The sequence below is a fragment of the Poecile atricapillus genome, chromosome W, assembly GCF_030490865.1.
Source record: "Poecile atricapillus isolate bPoeAtr1 chromosome W, bPoeAtr1.hap1, whole genome shotgun sequence".
NCBI lineage: Eukaryota > Metazoa > Chordata > Aves > Passeriformes > Paridae > Poecile > Poecile atricapillus.
The window spans coordinates 16,322,755-16,348,389 of NC_081288.1; the positions used below are offsets into that span (position 1 = coordinate 16,322,755).

At 43.8% G+C, this 25,635-nt stretch overlaps 1 protein-coding gene across 14 annotated transcripts in view; it reads left to right on the top strand.

The window, feature by feature from the left end:
- The window catches only part of LOC131591397 (liprin-beta-1-like), a 104,596-nt gene that overhangs the window by 47,041 nt on the left and 31,920 nt on the right, over positions 1–25,635 (top strand). For all 14 annotated transcript variants that reach the window (XM_058862038.1, XM_058862036.1, XM_058862041.1 and 11 more), the window contains 5 exons: positions 8,814–8,968; positions 10,841–11,046; positions 21,791–21,877; positions 23,064–23,177; positions 23,710–23,841. In XM_058862038.1, the coding sequence (XP_058718021.1) occupies positions 8,905–8,968; positions 10,841–11,046; positions 21,791–21,877; positions 23,064–23,177; positions 23,710–23,841 (603 nt within the window). In that variant the 5' untranslated portion in view covers positions 8,814–8,904. The remainder of the gene's footprint in view (positions 1–8,813; positions 8,969–10,840; positions 11,047–21,790; positions 21,878–23,063; positions 23,178–23,709; positions 23,842–25,635) is intronic.

The window sequence follows — 25,635 nt, forward strand, 5'->3', positions numbered from 1 at the left end:
CTTTGTGCTGAGGAGCAAAGCTGGCACAAGGGTAGGCAGGACACACAGCTCCCCAGCCGAGCAATGGTGTGGACAGCATATGGTTCCTTAAAGCTGCACTGCAGTAGTGGTGGGGTTTTTGGGATTTGTTTGCTTACTACTCACCAGTGCAGCATTCATCAGAGAAAGGCCCTCTCTTAGAGGTGAGAGCACACAGCTTTTGTCCTTCATCTCTTAGCACTGGGACTTTGGTGTTGAAAAAGCAAGATAGAATCAACAGCACTCTGCTCCCTGGCTGAAAATAAAAAATAATTAAAAAACTTTGCTTACTCCAGCATTACTGAAATCCCCGGGGCTGTGCTTTCGCTACGGATTGGAAAAAGGGTGTGCAGAAGAGAAGTGGTCGAGAAAGTGTGGGAAGGGCAGCACAGGGAAAATGCTGGGAAATGCTGTGTGTGTGTGTGTGTGTGTGTGTGTGTGTGTGTGTGTGTGTGTGTGTGTGTGTGTGTGTGACCTCTTCACTCTAGCATCAATGAGTGGCTCTGGAGCTGGGCAGTCAGCACAGGCTGTGTCCCAGAGCAAGGAGAGGATGATCCTGAAGGGATGAGGGAGTGTATCCCAGCAGAGCCACACTGCCTGGACAGGAGGCATCCCATTGTTGTGGAGCCTTGCTCTGCAGGGTCTATGGCAGCTCTGACTGGCTGTTACTAACACCGCAGTTACCAAGCATTAGAGGCCACTGCTTGAGGACAACAAACACACTTTTCAGAGTGTTTTGCCCATGAACCACTTGACCCTTTCCAAGCTGAGAACTAATGCAAAATATGAAATCTGTGTTTTGAACCCACATGGAGTATTTTAGGAATGTCAAAGGTAAAACATTCATTTTCAATAGTGATTAAAGTCCATGTGCTTGCTAAAGCAGCTTGTCTTGGTGTGGACTCTCTCATATTGCCAGCTGTGCTACCTAAACAAAGGCTGTTAGCAAAGCTCCAGTGGGAGTTACTGGCAAAGGGCTTCAGTTTAGGAGAAAATGAAGAGTTCACAAATTTTTGAGGAGAAAAAGAGAAAATCAGAGGGAAAGTTAGCCTGCAATTTATTGGTTTTCACTTTTCCTCTATTTTTTTACTCATTAGAATTTAGTCCCATTCTATTACATGGCAGAAAAAAGATCCCTTAACCAAGCTGAATTTTACCCTGCTTCATTTTTAAAATGTCAGGAGAGTTGAGATGGCAAACCATGTTGTGGCAGTGGTGGTACTGGCAGCCTCAGGTTCTCAGAGATCATGAGTCTTTGAAAAACAAAAGTATCCTCACACACAAATGTGGGCTTCAGATATCACACTCTTGTTTTACGTATTACTCCTGAAAGGTAAATCTTAACACAGCAAAATCAGAAGTAGATAGAAGGGGAAGGATGCAATATATACACAGATTTTTTCCATGTTTAACAGTTGATTCTGCAAAATTATAAGGCATTGGATTTTTTTGTTATTTTCTACAGACATGTATTAAAACACTGTTCAGGCTAAATGTATTTTATTTATTTAGGGACTTTTTATGAGTGATGCCCTCTACTTCTGCTTTGTGCGGTGTCGACTCAAAGTGTGCATCTAGGACCCCTTAGACCTGGAGGTCCAAAATCTAGAGCCAAATCCTTTCAAATCTGAAGGCTTGTGAATTTGGCCTTTGGAGGCAACTCATTGAAAGAAAGTGGCACAAACTATGAAATGGGATCTAAATGTGGGTCAGTGCTCAGGACTTAGGTGGGTTTTGTTTTGTAGCCTGTGTGGCCACAGTGTGTCAGTAACCTGTTGCTGGGGAATGTGAGGCATTTCCTTGATTGCATTAGCAGTCTTGGAGTCAGGGATGAATATCTCATTTATTTTTCTCATCAGTGGACCCAGACAAAACAAGTGAGAAAATAATGTATTGGTACTCAGGCTCTCTGAGGTGAGAAGTTGAAGACTATTAATAAACATTTAACCAGTAGAACAGGAACAACCTGAAGTGGTCTGTGGAGGGTGTTTTCTGGTTTTTTTGACAAGACTTCGTCTGACCTTGTATTTCTTGTGAGAAAAGAGCGAAAGTGAGTCTGAAGAGGGTGTGCAGACAGGTATTAGCATCACACATCCCCTGCTTTGCAGGTAAGGAGCTGCTTCCCAGTCACCCAGCACTCAGAGTCGACAAAACAACATTGCCTGTCAGTGTAAAACCCAGGTTTTTAAATTTCCTTTCAACAACAAAAGAACTGCTGGAGTAGGATAGCAGAGATAAGCAACCAGAGTGATTTCAGTGCTGGGGACCCAAATAAAGGGTTTGTTTTGTAATTGGATATGAGCCATAAGCCATAAACCTTGACTCAGAGACTTTGGGTGTTCACATAAGCTGTTTGCTGTGTAGGCATCTCTGTCAAAGAGTCTCAAGGATGCTTATCTTGTCGAGGCTGAGCTTTTGATTTACGACCAGAGTTTGTTAAACCAGAGTTTAACAAATTTTAAGGCAAAATGCAGAATACAACTCAGCTGGTTTGTAGTAAAAGTTGTGTGATTTGAGGTTAAGTTTTTCCCAGGTATAAACTTTTATATTTCGGAAGGACTTCTGTGTTTTGTGCTCTTAAAGGACTTTAAAGTAATTTCTACAGCTTGAAACCTTTTATCTTGAGATGTTTCATACGTACTATGGGATGGGCTTTTATCCTCAGTGTGCTTCCATTCATTTTTATCAGTTAAAGGAAATAAATAGTGTTTGTTGTATAATAAAGAAATAATGAAATTCAGGGAACAAAGAAAGGATCTAGACTTAGGGAACAAAGGGACATTTGTTGCTTTTTTTGTAGACGTTCATAATACGAGAGCAGTATTGCTTTGATGTCATTGACTACATCTTAGCAAATTCAAAAACAATTTTATTTGTAAAAATAAACAGACATTATCCGTTTAAAGTAAGCCTCTGCCAACATTTGGGTTGTTTGTATCCATAATAATGGTTATGGATACACCTGGCTCCACGTGGTGACTTTGGGTAAGGGGGACAGTGTCTGAATTACTTGGCCAAAAGCATATCTGGGGGCTTACTAGTTTCCCATCCCTGCCTCAAACGAAGATATTTTGCTATATTGTTCCCGTTGCGGTATTTCCAGCATTTCCTAATTTGACTTTTTTGTTCTTTTCTTCCAAAACACCAGAGCAATGTATTCAACTAGGATCCATTTTCTATTTTAGTTTCTTCTTCCAGGCCTGGAAGGAGTGAAATGGAGTCGTCATTTACATTAGAAGAAATGTTAATGACTCCAAGTGTAAATTACCCGAATATATTCATTAGTAAGTGTTAAACTGCTACTGACTGGTGGCACTGTAGTTGAGCATCTTCAAAACATCCCATGAGAAACTGTGCCAGGGATTTGGATTGAATTAATTTGAAACTGTTTGCAATTGTGATTGAAATGTATTTTGTAAATAAGTCTCTGTGTGTTTGTGTTTCTCTTCTGGCCTGCCAGAAAAAGCAGAAATAGATGTGTCTGAAATGGCATTTGTCTTCATGAAACAGAGCTTTATTTTGTAAAAGTTGATTGCTAGGGATGTGTTGTTTTAGTGTAGTGAGGCAAGAGAGATTAATTCAGAAGTTGTTTTAGACCTCTTGTGCAGTCATCTCTGGTACATGTTAGGACGCAGAATGCAGGACAATCTATGACAGCATTTAGGGTCTTACTTTTGCCGTGGAACAGGGTCTTTCCCCCCACCCTCCCCAGAGAAGATGACTGCAGCTTCTTAGCTTTTTCATTTTACTTTTGTGGTAGGCTGCTCTGGAGTGGCAGCCAGCTCTTGGGGGTCCTCTATTACTCTCAACAGCTCTCAGAAACAGGCCCTAATCAAGGTGCTTAATTTCTGTGTATCAAAATTTCCTAGCTTAAGGAGTGTTATGTGTGAATGGGAGAGCTGGGAAACTTAGGTCATCCATCTTATTGCATCATGTCATAAAAATATGCTTTATTTCCCAACACTGAGCATTTGCAGCCCATGTGCACAAAGAGGGAGGCAAGTGGGACAAAAGGCCAGCCCTTCCTTGCTCAGAGCAGTGACATACAGGGCACAGTGTGTCCTCTGGGCCTTCAGACCTGCTAGCAGGCAACTGATTGCTTTTAACTCTGTGAACCTCTGGGCTTTAAAGCATGGTGTGTTTTGCAGGTGGAGATCCAGAATGAGACCACCCCCAAAATTACAAAAAAATGGGCTCAAAGACATTGCCCCCTGATGCCTCTGTGTATGCTGTTTGATCTGGGAAAGAGGCAGCCTCTGGGTGGGAAAACTATCATTTCCTACATATGTAAAATGCTTAAGCACTTTTTTTTCCCCCTTCATTTTTGAAGTCTGCCATCTTAATTAAATATCAGATTTTGAAATCCATATCTAGGCAGCTCTCCTGTTTGCATCCAACAGACTGCAGTTCCATTCACAGAGCCCCTTGTTGGTTTTTTTTCCCAGCTTTCTTTGTGTTTATTTGCAGGGCAGTGTTTTGTTTTCTCTGTAAGCCGTTCGGAATATGTCTTCACCAGCGCTGTAGCCAGAGGGTTTGTATGTCATTCAAAAATAAAAATAAAAAATCTCCACCTACCGAAAAGTGAACGGCACAGCCCTAGCAACCGGGTGGTGCATTTGAACCAGAGGAAGGGACATTAAACAAGTAAGACCACATTATGTCTTCTCTGTTGCAGCCAGGGATGTGGTAGAAATGCCAGCTAGTGATAAGATTAATCATAAATTATAGTGGAGAGAGCTGCATTTGTAGTTTATTTTTGGTTTCTTTAATGATGGGTTGTAAATACAAGCTTGACGAAGCGATGCTTGTTCTTGGCATGAGCAAGGTATTCAGCTGGGAGCTCTAAAAGAAGGATCTGCCTCTGTACAAACAGCCCCCCCACACCCTACCTGGCACTGGTTTTGCACACAGGAAGGTAAGTGTTGTCATTTGCTTGGAAAGCAAGAGAAAACTTATTTTAAATTGTCTGTCAGGCAGGGCACTGTCAGTACTTTCCTCTCAGGTGTGTTGTCAGTGACATTATGGCAGGGGTGGATTTCATGCATCTGCCTCTCTGTCTCCTGTGTGCACCTTGATATCTCATTCATCTGCCATGCCATAGATCCATCTGTGTTAAAATTATGATTTTCCCCTTCCTGCTTTTATAGATGAAGGGAATTTAAACTGCTTGTCATTATTAGCTATGCATTATTTTCCTAAGGAGCTCCATTGCTCTCCTCCAGGATGGATTTTTGTTCGTGTTACCTGTGTGGTTTTCCTTAATCACTGCCAAGAAAAAAAAAACCATAACCTTGAGTTGTCTCTTAGGTTTTATTTGTATTAGACCAAAGCCATAAAGAGGAAGGAATGGAATATACATACTGGAAAAGCTCTGCTGCATCAGTGACCAGCTGAGGCTTCTCTCAAAGTTTGTGAAGTCAGAGGGTGTCCTTCAGGAGGCACAGGGATGAATCTGCTGGTGTTTTATTGTTGTCCACTTTCCTATAGTCCGCAGAGGGCTGTTGATTGCTGATCTGTGTTTCTTTGGCTCCCTCTGCACCTCCCCTTTCCATCCTCTTCCTCCTGGGGTTTGTTGTCTTTTCTGTTTCCATGCAGTTTGGTCCTTTGCTCCCCTGGTGTATGAGGTCCTCTTTGCCCTCTGCCCACCCTCTCCCCGCATGCTCATGATAATGGTGCAAAGACCAAAAACAGTTCTATACCTTTGCTAGGGAAGGATTTTTCTAGGATTTTTTCCCTAGGATTTGCTAGGGAATTCTTTTTCTATCACAGCAGTTTTACTTCCTGACTGCTGGATGTACTGCACTGTGCTGGGAAGGTGGCCAGAGCAGGATGTGCTGTTCCAGGCTAGTTTTCAATGACCACTTTTAGGACTAAATAACCAGGGAAATGGGATTTTGTTGTGTCATCCCCAGCTGTTCGGCTTAGGAGCTTTTTGTTCTTTTTCATTTCACCTCTCCAAGTTTCTCAGCTGTGGGCTTGGCCAGGCTATTAGCAGATGCTCCATGAGTGGTAGAAGAGTTTTTGGAGGTGTGTGTGTGTTTTCAGGGTCTTGCTTCAGTAAGTTTTATCTTGAAATTTCTCCCTCCTGCCTCAGCATTGCAGCTTCTTTGGGAGTAGCAGAGGAGGAAGCTCTGTACAAATGGACGTGTCTTTCTTTGGAGGCAGAGCCAGGTAACCTGGAAGTCTCTTGGGTGCTATTGGTAGCACTGTCTCCTCCCATAAGTAGAGCTATCTTAGGGATTTCTAACAACCATGGACAAACCCCTTGTTTAGGAAAGCAAGGAGTTCTTTTTGCAAACATCAGACATGAGAGGCGGTTGCGCCTGGGTGAGGTGCAAGGATGGTGATTTTTCTGTGCCTACAAGCCATGGCTGTATTGTGCAAGTACAGATTAGCAGTTCCTTATCCCTAGTTCGTGCATTTCCTAGCCAAAAGTGAAAATCAAGGAGTGGGTGCACTATGAGCAAATGTGGTTAGGGAGCACTCTGTTCCTTTGTGTGTTTTTAGCCTACACAGTCTTTTCCTACCAGCCTCCAGGACTGTGTTTATTGCTTGATCATTAGCTGCACTGAGCTTGCTGATGCTGAGGTGGGAAAGCAGCACTGGAGGTCTCCAGCCCAGCCCCTGCCCAGAGTAGGGATGCCTGGGACATGCTGCGCCATGTAGGGTCCAGTTGGGCTGTGAGTAGCTCCAATGTTGGAGACCCCAAAAGGGCAACCCTTTCTATTACTTGCCATCCTCATAGTAAAAAAGCTTTTTAAAATTATTTCCCTTTATTTAGGCTTTTCTTTCTTCCCCCTTTTTAATTCTAAGGTGAACTTCCCTGTGTTTTTACATGTGCCCATTGTCTCTTGCCATGTCACTGGGCACCTCTGAGAAGAGCCTGGCTCTGTAATCTTCACTCGCCCCATAAGGCGTTTATGCACTTTGAAAAACTCATATGCACTTTTGGTTCCCAAACATTGATTTGCTTCTGTGGGTTTGTGCTTGCTTTGTGCTGTTGGTCTTTTTCCACTTAGAGCTGTGAAGAATCAGTGTTTTGCCTGGGGCTGTAGAAGCCCTGGGCTTTCTCGTGTGTCCTTTTCCCTTTGAGGGAAATCCACAGCAGATTGTTCACACTCTGCCTTCACAGACACCCATTTTTGAGCAGGACCTAATATCAGAGCCAGGAAATCTTAAGTAGATAAAAAAAGAGACTGTCTTCAGTGTTGTCCAAGTGAATCTGTGTGCTGGAAAAGCTGCATTTTCTGCACATTTTTATGATGTGGAGGCACTGAACCAGTTGTCTTGTAGGATCTGCATGTTCTGGCAGGTCTTGTACTGATTGAAGCTGAATGTACACATTGCGTTTAAAGCTGGGGGCTTCCTCCTTGAAGGCTGAAAGTCTTCAGTTACAATGCTACTGCATTTTTTAAGATTTGAGCATCTTCACTTACAGGTATTTTGACTGTTCAAAGTTCTTTTGGTTTTTCTGACTCTGACAACCACGTAATAAAACCAGGCATTTGGCAAAAAAGCAGAGCAGTCTTCGTGCTGTCGTTCAAAGGTTACCTTAGGGTTTGGACCTACTTCATGTAATCAAAATGTTGTTGTGGAAGATAAGATGTTTGTTGACATTTTAAGGATAACATTTCAGCAAAGCCAGCTGGCAGCCTCCAATAAGAGCTACTTCCCACCTGGTTCAGACCAATAAAGTGACTTGTAGGAGGGGAAAATCAGTTTTTTTATAATGTGGATTTTTGTTTAGATTTGTTTTTAGTAGACTCTTTTCCAGGCTTTTTCTCTTACGCCAGAGATACGTGAACTACTTTCTTAATTGCTTGTGTTGGGGCAAATGTCAGCAGTGGTGTGGCAAATACAAAAACCAAATGGCAGGGCATGCAAAGGTTAAAGCGAGTTTTCCTTCCTGGGTTTGTTTTTTTTTTTTTTTTTGGCTTTGTTTCCTAGCTGTATTTATAGCAGAAGCAATGTCATGTGTATTAAATTAAAGCCAAGGCAATCTGCACGGTGTTTGTGGTTTGTGTGTCCCTTGTGGTGGGCTGAAGGGGTTGGGGACGCCTCTGACCCTTGCAGCTCCACTTCAGCCAAGTTTCTTAGCACCTGCTTAAATTAACTTGTAGCCCATCAGGATTTCTGGTTTACTAGCTCACCTACAGGCAGCATGTTGGGCAGGCTTGCTTTTCCAGCCTGCTGGAAATACTCCTTTGGGGACCACTTCTGGCTTGTAGAAGTTTGAGAGTGAGATCACATTGCATTGTTATGATGTGAATCTGCTAAACTCAGAGCAGAGATAGTCCATGCATGCACACTCATCCAGTGAGTGCTGGGCACCTGAGAGATCCTGCCTAGAGGGAGACAGTTCCATGCCAGGAACTTCTGGATTATCAGATATCCTAAAATCTCAGACAAGGGGTCAGACTTCTCTTTTTCTATTTCTTGGGGTGAAAATTACAGCAAACACACATATGATTTACTGCTGAGTTGCAGCTCCCTTTCAGTGATACACAGTGCCTGTGTCTTCTCTGTGAGCTTCCTGGAAGTGCCATGTGGGATTTCTGAGGTGTTCTGTGAGATGCCCAGTCAGTGGCATGGACCTGTGGGCAGAGCAGGCCATGGGTCACTAGAAACGGGGTCATCGGGTCAGTGCTTTGATTCCTTCATCTCAGTCCATGCCTCATAGTGAATACCTCTGGGTTTCATTGTAGTCAGCAAACAGCCCCAGTCTTCTTTCTGATCTGACAACAGTGATGCCTGAATTCAGAGAACACACAGTGAAATTAAATTCTCTTTTTCAGATTAAATTGCAGACTTGAGGCTCTGGACCGACTCACACCATCGGCATTTTACTGCTTCTTAGGCTGGTGATTGTTCCTGAGAAGACAGAAGATGATGAGTGATGCAAGTGACATGCTTGCTGCAGCCCTGGAGCAGATGGATGGCATTATAGCAGGTAAACACCTGGGGCAGGTGTTTATTTTGCTTTTTGGGTCCTCCTTTCTCTCACTGTGAGGACAGAGTTCTAGGTGGAGAAGGGAATATGCTGGGAACTGCTTTCGTTGCCTTCCATTATAACTTAGAGTTAACAAATAACTGGAATGAAGGGATTGCACAGACTTTCACAGGCTCCATGGATTGGGTTTTCTCCTGCTCTCTCTCAAAGGGCTGCTGGAAGTGGTTTAGTGATGCAGTTCAGCTCCTGTACAGAGCACCAGGAGAGTCAAGGACAAAAGTGACGACTCTGAACTTCCCTCAGCAATTGAATTTTCCTTTTTTTTTTTTTTTTTTTTTTTGTCTTTTCAAAATTGTAATGCTTTGGGTCCAAATGTTTGGTTTGGAATTGCCTTGGACATTTGGATTTTTTATAAGTACCTGTAAACTGTTAGTTGCCCATTGAGAGACATCACAAAGAATACAACCTCTGCTTTTAAGCTGAGTCTAGTGAATTAGAAAATGATATAAATACCCAACACATAGGAGGGAAAGATCAAGAAGTCAGTAGTCAATAATACCCTCACAAGTATAGCAACACAGTTATAAAATTTTAGTAGTCCCACTTAAGGAATTTTCCTTAGGGATAAAATAATCTTACAGTGTGTGCTTTGTTTGAACAATGACTCTCTCTGCATAAAGATATTAAGGACACATAGCAGGAACACATGTAAAGGGAATACAGTTTTATCATCGTGATCTCTAAAAATACATGTGAGCTGTGACTTCAGTAATTTCCGTAAGTAGACACTGGTATTTGGATCTGATCATGTGTTTATGTTTCCAAGAGCCCAAGTTGGTTATGGCAGGATGAGGTTTAATATAAAAAAAAAAAAAAAGTGATGTTGGAAGATTTAAGTCACCACAGACTTCATTTACCCATGTCTGTGAATAGATCTATAAAGGAATATAACAAAGAGATATCAGCTCCTGTGCTGTTGAGGTTATTTTTCTCTTTATTGTTTTCAGTGGGAATTCAGCAGAATACTTTGATTTTTGTGGCTTGAATGAAAGAAAATTATTTTTGTGGGGTGAATGAAAGTTCATGGAAGTGCATATATGGCAAATCCTTGTAGTTTCTAAAAGTTGACAGCACAAATGAAGGTCTGTCATGAACATGTCTCATTGTGCCAAGGTATTACAGAATTAAGGTCACAAATCAGTGTACTGGAATTACAGTTGGAATTAGCTAGGTTGACTTAAATCAATCTTAATCCTAAATTCATAGTTTCCTTTCTTACTTAATATATAGCAACTTCTAATGTAGGTCAAATATGCATCCTGTGAGTTTATGCAAATGAGAGATTTTTCTCTTTATTAACATGCAAATGTCAGTGCTACTGTATCAAATTGCTGGGTTTAAAATTTATTCGCCTGCAGAAGCGATTTGGTCTTTTGATTTATCTTCATCTTTTCTATTATTTTTAAAAATTTCCAGTGCCTTGGAGCAGCATAACACATTCCTGTATGGAAAACACAGGGCATGGTTTCCTCTGGACACCATCACTGGAATGTGACTTGGATCTTTCAGTGCCTGCAGGGTGACTTAGGGCACTGGCAGAGGATGTTCCATCCCTGGCAGCACCTTCTCCCTTGGGAATTCATCCTGGGGAGCAGGAGCCCAGCCTACACCTCAACCCCATGGGCAGGTCATGGCATTCCCATTCCCTGAGGAGCAGCCCACCTCAATCATGCTGGAACTTCCCTCCCCAAGCACCAGTGCCGAGTCTGATTGGGATAAACCTTGCCAAGAGCAGCCTCCACCCTTTCCCAGCCCCGGGGTGCGCCCAACCCTCATTCTGTGCCTCATCCCATACAATTTTTCTCCCTGCAGGTTCCAAGGCGTTGGAATACTCCAATGGCATCTTTGACTGCCAGTCTCCCACCTCCCCATTCATGGGGGGACTGCGGGCACTGCACCTTGTGGAGGACTTGAGAGGCTTGCTGGAGATGATGGAAGCGGATGAAAGGGAGGGGCTGCGCTGCCAGGTCCCAGACTCCACGGCGGAGGCTCTCATCGAATGGCTCCAAAGTCAAATGGTAAATTCTTACCTTGTTTTACCTCTACCTGGCTCATTTTGGATGTTGGCTAGACTGGCTCTGTTTCACACAGCTATTTATAAAGCTTAGAGTGGGTATCAGGGAAGAGATTTTGATTTGGATATGCTGCTGTGGAGTCTTGGACAAGCTGTTGCTAAAATGCTTTGTGCAGTGGGTTGGCCTTTGCTGTCTTTGACGTACCACTGTGCTTCAATCTAGGGAGCAAACAATACTTGGTAACAGCAGTTTCATCTCAGCGGGCTGGGGAAAGACTATTTTTTAAGAATCAGATGCTTAGGTGGGGGAAAAGAAGTTGTTTTGAGTAGTTTTCAGTAAAAAGCATTTTTGGCAGCATTTTTTATATGGGGATCAGTGAGCTTCCTTACCCAGTTTATAACACAGGGGAGTGGTGTAAGCTCTGCATCCCTTTAATCTAGATACCAAAACAAAATTTATATTCTGTGTTTGTGAATCGGCCAGTTTTTGTCACCTTACTTTAAAAATACACAGAAATATAACTGACAAGGCAGTTCTTTTCCCAAGACTTGTTTTCACAAAAAATCAATTATCTGAGTGTAGGTTACCTGAAGATTGCTCTGGGAAATAAAATGTTGTACTTACCAAAAGTTAATTTTTGTATAGTAATTTATGAAGAAGCTGCTGGGTTTGCCTCCAAATGCTCTGTGGCTGGTGACTTCCAAGCAGGGCCCAGGAAGAGTCCTTGTTCTTGTGGTGTGTGCCAGGTTTTGTGTTGTGGAGGTCCAGGTGTGTGCCGGTTTTGGGGGAGCTCCAGCAGTGGAAGTCAGGAGTTGCTCCCAGAGATCACACTTAGGTTTTTAAGCCAGCCTCACTGCAGCTGTCATGGTGACAGTGGTGGGTGGGCACTTCCACATTTGCTGTCAAACCCATCCTGCAGCCGTAGCCAGGTCCTACTGTGTCACACACTGGGTGATGGCCGAGGTGGCACCATGCTGCTGAAATTGCAGTGCCAGCCCTGGTGGAGGCTGGGGCTGCTGCAGGACTGTGGTGGCTCTGTGTTAGGTGTGCCCCATGTACTGCTGCTGTTGGGACAGATGGCCACCATCGCCTGCTCCCTCCCTTCCCAGGATGGGCGCTGCACCCCCTGGGAAGGACTCAATCTCCCTGGAGTCATGGCTGATCTCACAAAAAGTGTTTGTATCTCAATAAATGGATTGATCTCAGTGCTCAGTGGCAGCCCAGAGGACTGCTGGGTGCAGGGCCGTGCTTGCTTGGCTGGTGCTAGGCAACCCTTTGTGCCATCTGCTGTCATGAGGGCTGAGCACAGCAGTGCAGGGACACATGGGCACCTTGGATTTGCTACTGTAGCCCTTGAAGAAAGATCTGAAGGGAGAGCCTTCTTTTTCTTTTTTTTAAATCTTTACTTTGAACTACTCATTTGGAAATGCTTGAAACTTAATGAAGCACGTGGGAGCTCTCCCACTTCCTCCAGTGAGATCTGGATCTTGCCCTCACTGTCAAAGTGTGGCAGCCAACGCTGAGATCAGGAGGAGGAGACAGGAATGACATTGAAGTCAGATCTTTAAAACAGGCAGAGTTCCTGCTAACATCAGCATTCCCTGCCTGTGAAACATACAGCCATGAACATCGCTGTAACTACTCACTGCTCTCTGTGGCCATAACAGGTTCTGATGAACAAAAAAAATAAGCTAAATAAACAGTCCTGGAAACTGCACTTTCCCATGGTGCAGTTCACAGTCATCTGTAGGCCATGTTTAGTGGTGATGAGCCCCGCAGGTTATTCTGGAGTGAAGGGGCCCAGCAGCATGGATGAGGCTGCAGTGCATGCTGAGATTAAGGAGATGGAGGCTAGTCATTGCCCCCTGTGATGGCAGATGTGTGATTTAGGGATGCCTGGCTGGTGGGGTCTGGAATGGAGCCCTTCAGACCTGCACAACGTGGATCACCTAATGGTGGTGAGACAGCAGTGGGTTTTTATTGTACCCATGGGGTCAGTGGAAGAGAAAGGATTTTCTTGTGCCGTTCAGTTTAGTGCCTCCCAATCACTGGGAAAGATGTGCTGGGGTTGTGAGTACCAAAGATTGCAGAAAATTGCTATTCCATCTGTGCCTCAATTACTTCTTAATCTGCCTCAAATTATTACCCGGTATTATCTATCATCCTTAAAGCTCCTTGTAGGAAAAACTTAACATTCCACTTATAGTGTGCTACAGCCACAGGATTTGCAGGTGTCACCAGTCCCTGTCTGAGCAAGGAGGTGTCACATGAAGTGATGATTTGCAGAAAGTTTTTTTGCAACCATGTCCCTCCTTACAGAGGGAGACACCTTCTTTGTTTGAAACTGGTTTAATTCTCCATGCATGAAGTTGCATCCCCTAGGATGCTGGAACTGGTGTGTGACATCCCATGTGGGTCTGTAAGCAAGCCTCTTGTGTCTCAGAGGAAAACAAAAATAGTGTTTGCTGCTGCCAGACAGTGTGTCACAGGAGAAAAATCCTCCCCTGGCTCCTGCAGCCAAGCCACTGGTGCCCACATTGGGAAAAGGGGATGACAGCAGTCACCCAAAGTTTCTGTAAAATAGGGTAGAGTATTCAGTCCTGCCATGCCAGAATGAGCTGTCATGTGTCCTTGATCCTCTTCCTTTCTGTTCCTCTCAGGGTGTGTGTGCATGCACTCAAAAAGGGCCAGTGGGTTAAAACACCTCATGCTGCCTTTTGTTTTCTAACGGGTGGGAGCCAGATGGCCACGTGACACCAGAGCTCCCGTACAGTGCCCTGACATCTGGCACAGCTCTTCCAACAGACTCCATTGTGTCATCCCCAAGGGGAGCTGGGAAAACTTGTACAAGCAACTCTCTGCTGCACAAAGAAGTCAGTTTTACTGTAACATGTCATTGCAGCTCAAAACTGATGTCTGCTGCTGAAACCCTGCTCATGTCTCCATGTGTGAATGGTGAATATCATGGGTGAAACTACAAATGAAGCCATTTGTTCCAAGTCTGGGAAGAGACTGAGACCTTTGTGAGCTTAAGCATGTTTGGACTCCATGCTTTAACTGGGAACCAGGCCTGAAAGCCATAGCCAGGTCATAACTATCCCAAAGTTCTGGAATTTTTTCAGAATACCCTTGGTCAGCAGAAATGTTTAGTGTATTTCAATGTGCGCCTTAATAATGCATGTGCTGTACTCTGTGAAAATTGAGCTTCTGGCTTCAGTACAGGCAGTGTGTGAGTAATCTCTAACTCAGCAACAGTAGCAAAACTATTTTAAACAAAACTCCATATTTTGAAGGATCAAGGCAGCCCTGTTGCATCCAGCTGGAAGCTGATAGATCCATCTCTTGAAGATTCCTGCAAACCTTGCTCCCAATCCACATTGCTCCAGTTTTTCTTCGGTTGAAACAAATAAGAGACAGTTTTCCTTCTGGTTATTACTTTTCTTAAAAGTAGTTGGGGTTTTTTTCACTTTTTTTAAAAAATACATCTTATGCAACAACTTTCCCAGAAAGAAGAAACCAACTGTGACTTGTTAAAAAAAAGAGTGAAGGGTAGGAGTGGGTGGACAGTGCCTTCCCACACCTCGGAGCCATTTTCCTCATGCTTCTGATCTGAACTTGGGTATGTAGGTCCTGGTGTGTGCCTTCTTCTCTTTAGAGGATGTGCCCCTGAAGTGAAAGAGCCAGGATAACATAGTATTTTTTCTTTAATACCCACAGCAAGTGCAGCTGTGGCTTTGGCTTTGGAAGTGACTTTCTGGATTTAAATATATATATATATATATATATATATATATATATATATATATATAATAAGGCATATTTTAATAATTGTTTTCACTCCATAAGTGAATTTCTGATTTTAGGATCAAGCAGAACTTTACGGCCTTCGAAGGTTTCTTGAATCATATAGAATCATAGAATCACTAAGGTTGGAAAAGACTTTTAAGATCATCATCTAGTCCAACCACAGAACATTTTCAGTTTATCCCATGATGGTTGAGCTGAGGTAGCTGTCATGCTAGGCAATCCACTGTGTTGCTGCTGCCTCACAGACCTGTTTCAGATTTTGACATTTTTTCTTTAAGCTGGTTCTTCCAGCGAATAGCTGGGATGAGTTGGGAATGAGAGTTAATATGAGGAGATATTAGTTTTCAGAGAGAAATTTTCCTTGCTGGATAGACATAACTTGTAATCTTAAAGAGGTGTGCTGACCTGTTTGGAGAAGAGGATAATTCCCAAGTGGAGGAAGCGGTTTGGTTAACCAGAAATCATCTTTTATGTGTGGGAAAAAAAAATAAATCTTGTCCTCAATCCCAAGTTTGTTTTTTGATTATCTTGGAGTGGGTGTACAGTGCAGTCATTTGATTCAGCTTCTGCTTATGTTGAGTTTAGATATCAAAAGGTCTTATGCAGGGTGTTGGTGCCAAACACTTTGAGATCTCTCCTCGAGTTGCAATATGAAAGGAGTCTTGTGATACCACGTCAGCCTGTCATCATCCACTCCCTGCTGGCAATGCATTCTGTCCCTGAGAGATCCACCTCCCAAAGTTCTGGAAACACAGGACCCTGCTTCTTGCTAAAGGTGATCATCCAGATTGGTGTGTTTTTAACACTGGAAGATAATAGGGGCTCATTTATGGTACGCCTTGGCGTGGCATCTTCATGCATCAGGGATGAGTTCTTTGGCAGTAAGAACAACCCATCAAAAATCACCATTCCTAATCCAAGATGAATAAGTTTGGCTTCAAAAGCACAGCTTCTGCTCGTCCTTTGCTCTTCTGGTATCTCCTGATTTATTCAGCATTCACAGTTCTGAGATTTTTCTCTGTCAGTGGTAGTTGTAGACACTTCATTATGATAAAACTGATTTTTGAGATCATCACAGAACTCTTGGAGCTGGGCTCTGTGGTCAAAAATACTAGGAATTTGTCACGCTGCTGCTGGTAGGGGGTCAACTGAAATTTGAACTCGAGGACAGAGGTTAGTTGTTGCTGTTGCTTTTTACATCATCCTGAGGTGTGACACAAACTTGGGACAAGCTACTTGTGGGACCTGGGATGGTTGAGTCACCTTTTTCTTCCATTTTTTCTTGGCGTCTACAAGTGAATTAATTACATGTGTTCCTGCAGCTTTTACAGTTATTAGGAAACCCCTTCCTGTTTACTTTGTGCTCAGGTGAAGGGGTGGGAATTGCTCTTTTCTCCTGTGTTGTTGGGCTGGGTGCTTTCCAGGAGGGTCCAGAGGAGAGGGCTGCGATGGTGACAAGAGCGAGGGTGGAGATGGCCAGGTGACACCTGCGTGGGGCTGTCCTCCCTCCCGGTCTGTGCTGCTCTGCACCTCCCTGCCTGCATCCTCTCCTGTGTGTGCCGGGTTGGAGGAGTTTCGTGCCGGGCTTTGATGTGTTAATTCCCCAGAGCTGTTTGCTCCGCCTGAGGAGCGCTGCTGCTTCCCACGTCTCCCACTCCACTCGCCTCCATCCTCGGCTGGGCGAGGGGACCTGCTGTCACTTAACCTCGGCTCAGAGGAGCCTGGAGCCCTCAGCCACGGCTTCTGGCGTCCGTGAATGCATGGAAACAGTCATGACCAGCATGGAGTATAGCTGGGACATTCACGGGCACTGCGTCTGGCTAAATAAGGTAAGGAAATCTCTGCTTGTGCTGGCTCCTGCATTTCTCCCAGTGACAAGCCATAGCTGGGCAGCACTGGCAATGAGCCTCACATCCTTCTCCTGTACAGCTGGGCTGCTGTTGAGGAAACCGAGTATTGTGGAAAGGTTGCATCTTCCCTGTTCAGCAGCGTGTTATTTATGCTTACAAAATGTTTCAGGTAAATGCCTCAGAGTGAAGGGCTGTGTTCAGCTGCTTTTCTTTCAGAATTCACTTTTATTGTAGTGAAGCCTTTAAGATATAGTGTGGGGGGCTTTGGGTGGGTTCGTAGTTGTTTGTATTTTTCCCCTTCTCATTCTCTGGGGAGGAAGTAACCTGTAAACTTTTGGAAAAGCTTAGCAGCAGGTCTGCTGCTGGAGTATGTGGAACAGACTGCAAATATTCTGAGCAGGGAAGCGGGAAATGCAGGAGAGGCTGGTTTGAGAGGGCAGAGGTGGGCTCCCACATAAACTGGTTACACACCAGCTCAGACAGTATGACCAGTATGAATTTGGAATGGGATTGATGCTGACAGAGGGTAAAGCTGCCACAGATTTGTATCACAGGTGGTGTATACTTGGCTTGGGAAACCTGAAGACTCTGCCCAAGACACACCAAGTGATGCTGAGGTAGCTGAGGCTGGAGGAGCCCTCTTGCAAGGGGCTCTAAAGCTGAGGAAACAAGCAGAACAGCAGTAGCTTTGTTTAACTGAGCATAGGTAATGTGTATTGTAATGATCTGAACCACGTAAGCATGTTGATGAGCTCTAATTTAACTCCAGATGGTCAGGAAAGAGGTGTTGGGAAAGGCTCACTTGCCCAACTGTTGACTTGACTGTGGTGGTCAAAACAGTCAGTGCAATCTGCTGTACAGGGAAATGATGCTGTGGAGTGGCAGCTCCTTCTATACAAACCAAACTGCAGATACAGCAAGAGCAGTGTGATTTGTGCTGCTTATTTCATCTCCAAAGCAGAAGAGAAAATGAAGGAAAATGAGGGTATCAGCTGAGGTAGGCTAAAAATGAGGTTTATTTTTGAAAGGAGAATTTAGAAAATGAGAGGAAATGGATTTTTAATTTTTTTTTTTAATTATTGTTATTAGGACGTTTAAACCAGCAGCTACTAGAAATGTTCCTGCGGTTTGGAATGCTAACTCACTTCCAGGGAGAAAGGATTAAAGACTGAAGGCAGGCAAGCTGTGAAAGTTTGGTGATGCATCTACTTACTACAGGAATAATTCCCTCCAGAGCAGCATGGATTTTTACACTTAGATGATTACAGACAAAGCTTTACACACATGTTTATCAGATTAGCTGTGGATTGATCTTGCAGAGTTTAATAAGTGCACTGGGTTCTGATCTTACAAGGCATTTTAAATAAATGCTTGACCTCAAACTTCTGCAAAGTCTCAGTGCCATTGTGACAACTGTTCTTTTGTTTTTAAGATTAAAATTGGTGTTGGTAAATCTGCATTCTCTTCCCATATAGTGTTTTGCAATTAATCACTAACATTGAAAACACAAGCAAAATCTAGATGCTTAATTGAAGATAGATTTTAAGTTGCTGATGAAAAAAGCTTTCTTTGGGAAATGGAAAACCTTTCTTACACAGCTAGTAAAGTATGTTAATCCTTCATTGATTTAAATGTTACAAATTTGATCCAGAACTACCAAGTGCTCTACATATGCTTGCAGTTGCTGTTCAATCAAATATTTGCTTTTCTTTTTTGCTTCTCTTATTGTTTCATTTCTCTCCTCCCTGCCCTCACCTCCCAAAAGCAGAGCAGGGTGAGTAGTTGCCAGGCTCAGTCTCAGGGGGAGGGGAGTATGCAGATTTGCTGGTGGAGAGATGCTTCTGAGGGACACACTGAGTGTTGCTCACCCAGGTTTTGCACACACCAGGTCTGGCATTTTTCAGACCTCCCTGCTGTCCATTCCTGCCCATTGGGGCTCCCTCCACCACTTCTCCTGATGCACTATTTTCCTAAATCCAGTGTCTGAGCATATTCCCACTCCATTTCTCTTCAGTCCCGCTCACTACCATTATTGCTCTGTTCTTTTCATGTTTCATCTCCCCTCTTCCTTCCTCATCTCTCTGGGAAGAATATCGTGCCAGGAATCAACTTTTTAGCTTTGAAGACAGTCCAGAGCAAAGATCTGGGAAAGTGTTGTGTGTCCAGTGCCTGCAGGTCCTGGGTCTCTGCACCACTGTGAGCATTGCTTAGGTAGCTGTCTTGGAAAGAGCTGCCATGGTCTTTCTCTATCATACATTCTCCAATTATCTTAATTTTCTTCACTGAAACCAAAGTCAGGGGATTTCTTGCCTTTTCATACCTCAAATTAAGAGTCAGACACAGGTATTATACAGAAGTTACAACACTTCAGGCAAAAAGCAAACAATTCTTGTGTTGTACACAGAACTTTCTGGGTTTGGTGTGCTACAGGAGGTCTGGTTTTATGCAGATCTTAGACAATATTTCTAGCAATACCCAGAGAAGAGATCTTTGTACCAGTACATACAACTTGCAAAATTAAGACATCTCTGCAAGGTTTCTCCCAAAGAATAGACAAACTGCCATAAGTGTTGACAGAATGAGAAGAAATGGCCTCAGGTTGTGCCGAGAGTGGGAGTAGGTCAGATATTATGAAAAATTTAATTCCTGAAGGGGTTATTAAACATTGGAGCAGGCTGTCCAGGGACATGGTGGAATCGCCCTCCTTGGAGGGACTTTTAAATGGTTCATATGGTGCTTTATAAAAGTGCATATGATGTGGCACTTGAGGACATGGTTTAGTGGTGAACATGGTGGTGGTGCTGGGTTGATGGTTTGGCTTAATTTTAGAGGTATTTTCCAGCCTTAACGAGTCTGTGATTCTATTAGCATTAATTTCTGTTTTGTGGGAGAGCAGCCTTTGCACTTGGCCTGTTTGGGGTTCCCATCACCTCTTTCTAATGGCAATGTGCAGCTGCAGCCTGAACCTTCCCTCTCCAAACGCTCCTACTTTAAAGCCAAGGCTGACGTGCTGAGCCAGGCGGATTTTTCCTGAGAAATGTGAACTGAGTTTAACAACAAAGGTGTCTTGGCAAGATGTTCTGCACAATGACTAACGTTCTGCTTTCACACCTCATTGGTTTTCACAGACATTTTAATCGTGCTGTGAAACCAAGACTTCTCTCCCCACATTTTCTTCCTGCAGACTTTGGTTTTAGTTAATTTGTGTCTGGTGATGCTGACTGGAGCTATCAGGAGAGTCAGTGGTTCAGGTGTTGATGTGGTGGTTGAGAGGCAGGGAGTCAAGTCTGTGCTTTGGCAAGGAATTCCATGTTAGCCCCAGCAGGCTGGAGAGGTATCTTTGCAGCTCTGCTGCCTGTAGTGAGGTATGGATACCCCTTTCCTTCATCAGACACATGCATCAGATTGATAAATGTGTTGTATATTACAAAGTACAGATGCTGTTCTTATGCAAGCTAAGTGCTTACGATGTACTGGAGGACTTAAAGGCCAAGGAAGCTGCAGAACAGCAAAAGTAGACAAAACCCTCAGTTCTGTTTTCACAAGCAACTCAGGTCACAAAATCTGAAGCATAATCTACTAGTTGAACAGCTAAAAGTATTATTTCATTTTGAATTCTTTCACATAAATTGAAGTGTTACAAAGCAGACGATCTCACTGATCTTGAATGACATGACCTAAATTCTGGTAGAGATCAGGGGGAAAATATGGCAAACTCAGAAATTTAGAGGAATTTTGCCCTGGGGTTTAGTGTCTGGGTGGTCAGGTGGCTTAGTATTATGCTGCTAAATATTTCAGACACAGGTCATAATTCAGGTCATTGTGATGAGGTACTGGTACAAATTACTAGAGAGCATGCTTTCTTAGTCTGCTGGAGCAAATTTTGGCGGAGATATATTATGGTCACCAAGTGAAATTTCATGTATGGGAGACACTTATGGTACTGCTCAGTGTTTTAAGACCTGCCAGGATGCAGCCTGATTTCTTGAGAGCACTTCAGGTGAGGTCAAACACTTTTACCTCCTCCTGTTTGCTTTATGTCGGATCTTTAGGTGATGCTGGAGGGAGTTTTATTGTTTCAGGCTTAAACAAGGCAGTTTCTCCCACCACTCAAGATCAGACATGTAACTTAGAAAAGCAGTTTTAGCCAGGAGGTATCCTCTGAAATCAGGGGAGATTCAAAGCAAGAGCTGGAGGCTTGGAGCTCCTGAGTGGTGTTGGCCTCTTAAGGCAGGGTTGTGCTGTAGGCTCGTGGGGGCACAAGGATTATTCCCCCAGTTTCTTTTTATCACATACTCAGGACGAAATCAGCATTGTTGGATGTCTCTGCTGAGCACCCTGGATTTCAGAGCAGCTTCTCAGACTCCTCTAAGCGATTTACACCATGATGGGAACAAGACTTCCTTTTCTGAGCTTGAGGTCTGATTGTGACATGGATCACAAAGTGCTTTGAGACAGCTTTGAATATGGATAGAACAAAATCCTTCCCGCTGCTCAAGAGCATTGAAGTTATTATGAAGAAAGTTGCTGATTCCTCTGAACTCCCTGATAGCATTACCATGTATTCTTGTTTCTCTCTAGCCTCAGGCAGCTTTACAAAGAGATGTGTTTAGAGTGCAGACTTCACCCATACCCAGTAGAATGTGCCTGATATAAAAGGATGTCTCTGACTGTGTGTATGACTTGCAAGAAGCATAATAAACATTTTGTAGATTGTATGTTTGGCTTTTTTCACTTGCTGAATGTCTCAGGGTATTTGTCTCTTTGCAAGTATGGCTTAGCATTGTACAGCAATGAGTCCAAGTTTTGTTAGCAAAACGCTGAATGCACAGTAAGTGAATTTTGCAGAACTGGGTCACCAGAAGGTTCTTCCTTTCTCATCTTTAAGCCCTTGAACAATTCTGTCCTGAATGGTGGTTGTGTGTCCTTTTTTGACAATTTTTCTGATTTATAACCCTTATGGGGCTGGAGAATACTTCAAACCTGTTTTTAAGCTGTGCAGACTAAAAATACTCATTAAGTGTTTTGGTAACATTGGATGACACTGTGGCACAATATGTTGTGTATGCAATATTTGTTGTCTTTTCCAGACTAATGGACACATATCTGGGAATGGAGATGTTTATCAAGAAAGGCTGGCTCGTCTGGAAAATGATAAGGAATCTCTTGTTCTGCAAGTGAGTTGTCACCCAGATTATTTTTTTCTGCTCTTGCATTCACATGACTGTCTGATAGTATGTGATAAAACTTCTGAGAATTTATTTGGAGTTGTGATGTCTTGGACAGGGTTCAGAAGACTTGCTGGTATGCGAGAATTAACCCAAATTAGGAAAAGGTGTGAATTTAGATTGCAGGAAAAAACCTAAAGGTCTTTCTGTCTGTGTATCTGTTCTTTTTGAATTTTGTTAGTGGATTAGGTCTTCAGAGCAGCCACCTACTTACATCCATGTATATCCTTAAGATCACTATTTCCTGGCAGCATTCACATGATGTCTGCACCAGGAGAGAGTTGTCCTGTCCTTAGGAAAGGTGACAAAAGCTGCAGGACTGGCCAGCAGGCAGGAGGAGACAAGCAGCCCCTTGGTGGTCCTGCTCACCTGCTGCTGGGCTGGATAGGGCTGCTCTGACTGCTGGCTTCCTCTTGCTGTTGGAGCCGGGCATACCCGGCACCCTTCGGACTGCACAGGTGGCATTCCCTGATGTGGACCCAGCATAAGGGCTGTGACAGCACTGAGCTCTGCTTTGGGCAGCTCACCCTCCTTCCCAGCAGTACTGCAGGAAGAGCCTGTTGAAAATGAAAAAAATTATTCAGAGAAGGCAAAATGGGAATCTGTCTGCAGTCTTAAAAATGTTGTCTTGGTCTTCCCCAGCCTCTGGCTGTGTGTTTTAACCTCCTTTGCTTTTATTGTTCTAAAAAGAGGAAAGTTCTTCTTATGGTACACGGTGTGCAATCACTTGGGAGGGAGAATAAATTATAAGCAGCAAGGTTTATGTGGTGGTTAAGACAGGAGCTAATGGGTTGAGTTCATGTATTGTCACAGCAAAGGCATAATTATTGGTAGTAAAATGCAGCAGCCACCGCTTGTGAAAACTTCCAGTGAGGTGGAGAGCTGCAGAATTGCAATGTGTCTGCCAGAACTTTGGCTGAAATTCTAGTAAGTGTGAGGGGAGAGCCTTCCCTCCTCTCCTGTTTCCTTTGCCAAATGTTGTGTCCACTGCAGAGCTTTGCTTCTTCTCTTCCTCCCTGCATGGTCCCAGTTAATTTTTGGCCCAACCCACACTGTTGCTCCCTTGCAGTTCAGCTGATACATATGGCACAGGTGCAAGGTTTTAAACATGCATCCCCTTTTTCCTGCTGTCCAGGTAAGTGTGCTTACAGACCAGGTCGAGGCCCAAGGAGAAAAGATCCGGGATCTGGAGTTCTGCCTGGAGGAGCACAGGGAGAAGCTGAATGCCACAGAGGAGATGCTGCAGCAGGTATTTCACAGCTCCATGTCTGTCTTGTCTTCCTTGCTTGCTGTCTTAACAAACTTTGGTGAGAGCACTGCCCTTCAAGGTGTTGCAGCCCTTGGTGGCTCTTAACTAAGGGATATTTTTCTACCATATTGGCTTTAAAGTCTTTGTACTTACTAATGTCAGTGCTGCTTTACGCTGCAGGAATCCAGTTCTGCTCTCCTTTGAGTCCTTCCCCCCTGAACTTCAAAGAGCGTTAGATTAAAGCTCCTGGGAGGATGGGTGGATTCCCCCCACAGCTCCTTGCTGCCCAGAGTGACTGTGATGACAGACAGGCTTTTTCCTTGTCCTGGCAGCCAGCCCATGATAGTGCCCCCGTGATCCCAGATGCATCCTAGGTGCCTGGAATCTGTCAGATGGATAATAGCTGTGTCTCAGGCTTCACATAGTGCAAGGATGAGGGTGATGCTATTCGCCATGAAGGAGACCTTTAGCTGTCAAAATAAATTACTGGTTTCTTCCCCTTGGGTAAATAATTTCCGTTCTCTTCAATCAGGAGCTTTTAAGCAGAACAACCCTTGAAACTCAGAAGCTGGATCTTATGGCAGAGATTTCCACTCTGAAATTAAAGCTTACATCTGTAGAGAAGGATAGATTGGACTTTGAGGACAGATTCAGAGACACAGAGGTGAGTAAACCCCAGCAGGATAAATTGTGAAAGCTGTGTGTATCTTCACATTACCTGAACAGTTTCTGGGATTTCTCTTTTTTGTCAGGCAAGAAGGGGACTCATCTTTAAGGTTAAAACATGTTCCTTTTACAGTAAAAAATGTCCTCTTTGTTAAATTCTGGTTTTACAAAGGAAGATTTCGAAAGGCAGTTTTTGATTCTGGCTGTCAGGTCTCAGGAGGGATGGATTTAGGTTGGATTTAAGTAAAATAGTGAACATACTGCACTCTCCTGACCCTACATGAAAATGTCACCTATTGAGTAAGGCATGTCTGAGGCAAGTGCTTCAGCCTGGTGTGAGTACAAAAGCACCCACGTGCAGAGACACAGCACAGTAAGAGAACTTCTGGTGTTAATAACATGGAGTGAGCTGACTCACTGTGGAGCTGTTGAGAAGCCTGACTTCAGACCCCAGCCTTACAGGAGCCCAGGACAAGAGGCTGGGGGGAACAGAGCCAGGTGGAGCTGCCATCCCTGGCAGTGCTCTCCTGGGGCATTTCCCTCTGTGCTGCAGGTCTGTGTAGCTGAACCTCAGTCATGTTGGAAGCCAGAAGGCCTCAAAGCAGGTGGGCAAACCCAGGAAACCCCAAGTATCAGCTAAGCTGTCCTCACAGGATGAGAAAGCCCATATTAGAAATACCTCAGTCTGTCTATGAAGCAGAACAAAATTTCCAGTTCTGGATTCATAAATGAGCTGAAATGTCAGGTGTTTGTTGTAACTGTGGATGTTCCAGATGTCATTTGTTTCTAGAAGGAAAGAAGCCATATTGCCATGACAGGACACAAAATTGCCCTTTCCACTTCTGCCAGTGGTTTACCAACTCCTCAGTTTCCAGTAAAGCACCATTCTGCACTTGTACTGCAAGCACAAGAACAGAAGTCAGACTTGCTTTGGAATTGCTCTTTTGGGCCTGTCTGAAGTAATCTGCAGACCCAAAGAAGTCCACAGGTTGCAAACTAATGACTTGTATCACTGTTAGATTTGAAAGTGATTCTTTAGGTAGTGACAGCAGTGTTCATTCCTGCAGTGCAGCACCTTTCCTTGGGTACTGCCAAGCTGTGGGATGGATTCCCTGTTACCTTTCCCTCTAGTTGGTAACAGGTGTTATGTGAAGTATCACAGCACTTCAAAGCAGCTGATTTTTGCAGATGAGCTCTGTGCATGGCATTGCTGAGGAGTTGGCGTGGGGAAGGGTGGAGGGAATCACTGAAGGTCTCCTGCATCCGTGGGAGGTGTGTGTAAGAGCTGGCTGCTCTCACAGCTCTCCTGGGACTCTGCCCACACAGAGCTCAGCTCTTTCATGAATTACAGCACACAACAAATAACTCTCTGTGGACTGACACTTACTCTAAGCAGCCCAAGTAAGGGATAAACAGGCTGGCACCAGCAGTAAATGGCTGTGGAGAAGCAAGGTTTGGTCCAGATGACCACAGGGAGCAGGTGCTTTCTGACCTGGGTTCTGTTGTATCTTCATTTGCAAACACCCTGTGGTTTCTTGTGCTTTCCAGAACTGGAAACAAGCGTGACTGGGTGTGAAAAACGAGGTTCACATATTTTTTTATATAGAATTTAAAGGTTTAATAGAAAGACAATTAGGAGATAAAAATAAAGTATACAGATTCGGCCATGTGTCTGCATTCAGCCAAGAGAGCACACCTTACTAACAAAGGATTGTCCTTTAAAAACAGAATCCTACTGCATATTCATAAATTCTCATACATGATTCCAACATTCTCCTTAACTTTTGGATGT